This window comes from Lithobates pipiens, unplaced genomic scaffold (assembly GCF_037356315.1).
Source record: "Lithobates pipiens isolate NorthernLeopardFrog02 unplaced genomic scaffold, aLitPip1_a1.2 Scaffold_23, whole genome shotgun sequence".
Lineage (NCBI taxonomy): Eukaryota > Metazoa > Chordata > Amphibia > Anura > Ranidae > Lithobates > Lithobates pipiens.
The window spans coordinates 20,777,867-20,783,649 of NW_027507785.1; the positions used below are offsets into that span (position 1 = coordinate 20,777,867).

The 5,783-nt window shown below is 42.3% G+C and overlaps 1 protein-coding gene across 1 annotated transcript; it reads right to left on the reverse strand.

The window, feature by feature from the left end:
* Positions 1–376: 376 nt before the first annotated feature.
* Positions 377–4,839, reverse strand: LOC143926888 (olfactory receptor 6N1-like). The gene is made up of 2 exons (XM_077450928.1): positions 4,746–4,839; positions 377–1,392 (listed from the first exon to the last, which is right to left on the reverse strand). Exons 1-2 carry the CDS (start codon positions 4,764–4,766, stop codon positions 436–438), a joined length of 978 nt encoding a protein of 325 aa, XP_077307054.1. The 5' UTR covers positions 4,767–4,839; the 3' UTR covers positions 377–435.
* Between the last annotated feature and the right edge of the window lie 944 nt (positions 4,840–5,783).

Genomic DNA, 5,783 nt, shown 5'->3' on the forward strand with positions numbered 1-5,783 from the left:
CTTGTTTTACTCATCGAACTGCAACTCAATTTATAATTTTTGTATCATGTGTTTTCTGTATTTTTGGTTGATATACTGTACACCTATGATTTAAAAAAAAATGAGAGACCCTTAATCTCTTTGTAAGTGGGCAAACTTTCAAAATCTGCAGGGGTTCAAATTATTATTTTCCTCACTGTAGTTTGGTAAGAACAAGAACAGTTCTGGGGACTGAAAATAGGGTTGCCTTTCTTATTCTAAACAGGAAGGGGCTTTGTAATGTGGGAATCAATTATTTTTGAAATGAATAAATTATACATTTTGTAGACATTATGCTAATTACATCAATTGCACAGAACCCTTTATTTTTCATTTTCTGTATGTCAAATGTGTTGAAAGAGATTATAGGTAAGTCAGGGAACATGTACCTTCATCTGTATTGACTTTATGTACATTTTAGGTACAACATATTTGTTTTCTAAAAGCATTCTTAATATCTTTATTCCGTAAGCTATACACAACGGGGTTCAGCATAGGTGTTAATACTGTGTACAACATGGCCACCAGAGAGTCAATATCAGCCGAGTATGAAGCAGTTGGCCGAATATACATGAAGATCAAAGGCAGGAAGAACATGTTCACCACCACAAAATGTGAAGCACAGGTGGAAAATGTTTTCTTACGCCCTTTGGATGATGCTATCTTGAGCACAGACCTGATGATATGAACATAGGACGTCACAATTAGAGAGAAGCATAGCAGAAGTATAATGGCACCAAGAGAAGAACCTATTGTCACATTGAGTGAGGTGTCGGCACAAGCCAACTGAAGCAACGGTGGGTGATCACAGTAATAATGGTGAATGATATTTGGGCCACAATAGGGCAACCTAAAAGCCAGAACGACTGTTGCAATTGGATAAGCTAAGCCTATTGTCCATGACGCCACAGCTAGGGAAATATACAGCTGTCTGACCATAATGTTATGGTAATGGAGGGGAGAACAGATAGCCATATAGCGATCATAGGCCATGGCAGTCAGGAGAAGACACTCAACTGCTTGACAAGAGATAAAGTAATACATCTGGAGGAAGCAGGCCACATAAGCTATCTCATCATTGTGAACTGAGAACTTGGCAAGCATCTTGGGGATGGTCACGGTGATGGAACTCATGTCCAGGAAGGAGAGGTTGCTGACAAAGAAATACATTGGAGTGTGAAGTTTTTGGTCCAGAATAATGAGGAGAAATATAATGCCATTTCCGGTGACAGTGCAAAGGTAGATAAAGAGAAAAACACAAAAAAGAAGAGTACTGAGACTTTGAAAACCGGGAAAGCCAAAGATGATAAACTCTGTCACCAATTTTGTAGAGACGTTAGTGAAATCCACAGCACGAGGAAATTCTGTATTTACCTACACAAGAACTTGATTATAATAACATTTTATGGTGTTTTGTTTAAAAAAATGTTTTTTCATAGTACATGGACCTTATATTTATTTCTGTATGTAGGAGGGACCGAGGGAGGATCCTGTTATGGACTGAGAATTAAAATAGACTGATTTTGAAACTCCATGAAAAGCTCAGTACACAAATTGGTGGTCAGGCACTGCTGTTCCTCTTAGCCCCTGTACACACGGTCGGAGATTTCGACAACCAAATCCGTCGGATTTTGTCCGTCGGATTTTATCCGTCGGATCTTGTCCGAAACTGTTGCATACACACGGTCGGACAAAGTTGTCGAAAAATCCGATCATTCAGAACGTGATGTTGTAATTTCATAACGATGGGACTACGTTCAGGCTAGTAGCCAATAGCTTTGATGTAGGAATTTGATCTGAGCATGCGTGGCACTTGGTCCGATCAAAATTCTCTACACATGATCGGAGTATGTCCGATCGAACCAGTTGGTCGGAAAATATTTCCAACAAGTTGGAAAATTGGGTCCGACGGATATTCCGACGGAATCAGTCCGATACATACCACACAGTCGGATTATCCGACAACACGGTCCGATAGGACACATTCCGACGGATTCTCTGACCGTGTGTACAAGGGCTAAAATGTGATCTGAGTGTGTTTGACAGGTGGTGAGGAGGTGATATGGTTCCTCTCCGCCACCTGATTCAAATACACGATTGCCGTGCAATGCATGCGATTGCTACACGGTAGTATGGCAATTCGAGGTTTAAATCAATTGTGACTTGTGAGGAGGCGACACTGTGCCCGATGATCTTTGACTTCTCCCATGTTGTTCTTGTAGCTGTCCACCTCTTTAAGGTTGCCTACCCCTGCCATAGACCATACCAGCAAGACCTTCATACCTCTATCCAATAACCTTGTAGAAGAGGGGAGATAAAAGGGTGGACCACCTTGTTACATCTCCAACACTCCAGCAAATGAATAAGAAGCCCATTGGCTTCAGACTACAGAACCAGTTGAATGGGACACCCTCTGCACCACATCTAAAAAGTCAAAAAAATAATTGCAACAGACAGGTGTTGCTTGAAGCCACCTTGCTCAGGAGATGCTGTTATGTAGAAACTTTCAATCACTAATTTGGAAAACCATTTCGGAAATGTGCAGTGAAATCCTGTAATAGGGAATTCAGTTTGGAACAATAGGCCTTAGAACGATATGCTGCATACGTAGCATATGTCACTCAAAAAAGGGGTTTCCTACATAAGAAAATTTGGGCAAATCATTGAAGGAAAACAAGGGACTGACAATGTGTTACCAGAGATGGCTAAAGGTCTAACATGTCACAAGGGACAGTGCATCAGATGATGTAAAGCTCAATGTAAGGCTCAATGTACAAGGTGGGATAGGGTGGAGAATGACCAGCACAGTTAACAGAATAGAATGGTGTACGGGAGCGAGCGTACTTGCCTTCTTACGCCAGAAGCGGCAGCAGCAGTCCTTACCCATTCCACTCTGTACACTGTGGGGTCCCCCATGTCACTCTCTGCAGTGCACAGAATGGATGGTAGGAAGAAAAGAATGAACAGCACAGTGTATAGTATGGGTCTTGAATAAAAATTTACGGAGGTCCATTCAGTAAAATTTTCTTTTGGTAGAGGTCCGAATCTCACTTTCACACTATAACACATCACAGCCCCCCATATATCAGTGTCTTTAGCCTACCCTTCACATCATAGTCCCTTTACATTAGGGCCTCCTCTTTTCACCAGTATCCTCAGCTCCACCCTTCGCATCACAGCCCCCTTTAAGGCTGGGTTCACACCATCCCCGCATCCGTCTCGCAGCAGAGGTCCTGGTTCACCGTTTAAGGTCTGATTCCAGCTTGAATGTTGGGCTAAATTCGGACCTGAAATGGACCAAAAGACGCACAGGACCTGCTGCGGAGGTATGTGAACCGGCCCCGTAGAGAGCCGGGCAAAATCTCCTGCTATTGCAAATTGCGGGGAACCTGCATACAATTCACCGTGGAGTGAACCCAGCCTAATTTCACAGTTTCTCCCTTTACATCAGTGTCCATAGTCCCCCTTTACATCTCAGTCCTCCCTATAAAGCAGTTACACAGTGTCCTCAGTTCCCTTTCACATCACAGCTCCCCTTTACATTGGAGTGCCCCTTTACATTGCAGTACCCTTTATAACAATGTGCCCTTTTAATCACAGTATCCATTTATATCATACTGCCCCTCCACATCAGAGTGCCCAACTTACTATATTAGCAATCGGGTGATTACTTGCTTGTTAATTTGAAAATACTCCCATTCTTTCTCCCCAACTGCAGCACCTCCAGACCCCCACCAGCTGTGAGGATGACAGCGGCAGCTGGGAGAGAGGCTCAGGAGAGCTCATACAGTTGATAAATGGGGGAGCCATGGTCTGGACAGGACTTGCACTCAGTCCAGGCTTGGAACGCGGCCCGCCATTTAGTGACCCCTGGGGTATAGAGTGCAATGGTATTAAACAGAGAATGTACAGCACAGTGTACAAAGTTGAATGTTGTATGGAGAGAAGTTGCAGAACAGTGTGTAGAGTTGGATGGCGTGGAGCTAAGCATGTACAGCACAGCGTATAGAGTAGGATGATGTGGAGCAGAGCATAGTGTAGGATGGTGTGAACAGCACTGTGTACAGAGTGGAATTTTGCAAAGCACAGAATGTTCAGAACAGCATTCAAAGTTTGATGGTATGAAGCAGTGAATGTACAGCACAGTCTATAGAGTTGGATGGTGTTGAGCAGATCATTTACAACACAGTGGGTGTGATCCCCTTAGTTCTGTTCAGCAGGGTCCCCTACACGACTCTTGTACAGACCAGCTCAGAACTACTAGGGGTGGCCACCTGTGCAAGGACCAAGATGTGGGACGAGTCTGTCATCGTCTGCCCTCTCTACCTGGATTATAGAGAGTAAATGCTGAGTCAGCTGATACAGACTGTGCAGAATAAAGTAGAAATTAAAATTGCATACAGGAAGAGGTCTCCATTTAGTGACGGGGAGGATAAGATGTTGGACGGGTCAGTGTCACTGTTGAAATTTTATCTAAAGCTACAGAAACCTTTTAATTAAGGCCTGATTCACACCTATGCATTTTTAATGCTTTCTGCATTTTGCAGATTTGCAATACAGAACGTGTTCCATAGGAAACCATGTTAACTGGACTGTAGTGCAAATCTGCAAAATGCAAAAAGCACTAAAAATGCCATAGGTGTGAATCCAGCCTGAATGGAAGTACCGATGTGCACAATTTTCTTAAATTTCAAGGCTTTAACTATCCTGAGCCATCATCAACTTACAGTTTGCAGGAGAACTCCCATAGCCAAAGCATAGCAGAAAATCACAAGCAAATGTTAATTATGATGTTTAGTTACTCATATGCAGATAGAAGGGTACTTGGCTTACTTGGCTTGTGTGCAAACCCTACTTATATAAACTGGACCTCATTAAATCCAGGAGAAGGCTTAATGAATTTGTTGTAATCCTCAGGGGCCAATTACAAATGTTGTTTGTAAATAATAAAAGGCTTTACTAATTAAGTGTTCTATTACTTGCGCATCAAATAAGCAGCTGCAGCAAATCTCCTGAGATGATATGTATAATTATGAAAGAATTAGAGGATCTCTAGTCAAACATTTTGAATGCAGTACGGAAGGGGGACATACTAAAACATTTAATGTGAAAATGGCTTAATGTAGCCTAACATGTAATATGAAAAATGAAGTGCCTAAACCTCAATCAATTTCCCTGAAACTTTGCAAAGCAAAAGTTTTTACCTTTCCAAACCTATCCTATAAATGATATGCATTTCGGTGTTCCACAAAGAAAGCTAAGGGCATTAAAGTGGATATAAACTGGAAAATGTATTTTTTATTTTGTGATGTCATAATGTAGAGTATAAGATTTCCTATCATTTGAGCCCAGTCTTGCCACAAAGAGTTAATCCAGCTCTTAGCAATCGTCTTTTATTGTTCAGCGAGATAAAACTTGACAAACAGAGAAAAACATTGTCAAATCCTCCCCCTTGCTGTGAGTGACAGGTGATTTACATATCTCGTGCACTAGCCTAAGAGACATGCATTATTTTTTATTTCCCTTCCACTCCTTTCTTCTGCTGCTCTGCAAGGATTGGCTGTTCAACACCTCAGCATGATTGGGCATGATGAAGTCATGTGGGGACTTTTCTGGGTTTTGACTGGATGTTAGTGATCATGGCAGAAGTTCAGTGTAAGAAATACACAGGAGAAAATGCATATTGACAAGGGGAGTTTAGAGGTGGGCGGGGAGTCTACTGACATCACGACTCCACCCACTGAGCCCTGGAAAACAGACCCACC

Coding starts and splice junctions, on each gene's coding strand:
- LOC143926888 (XM_077450928.1), bottom strand. CDS start 4,766: ATGGGAGTTCTCCTGCAAACT. Junction 1,393..4,745: donor TGGGAGTTCTCCTGCAAACT/GTAAGTTGATGA, acceptor GTTCTTGTGTAG/GTAAATACAGAATTTCCTCG.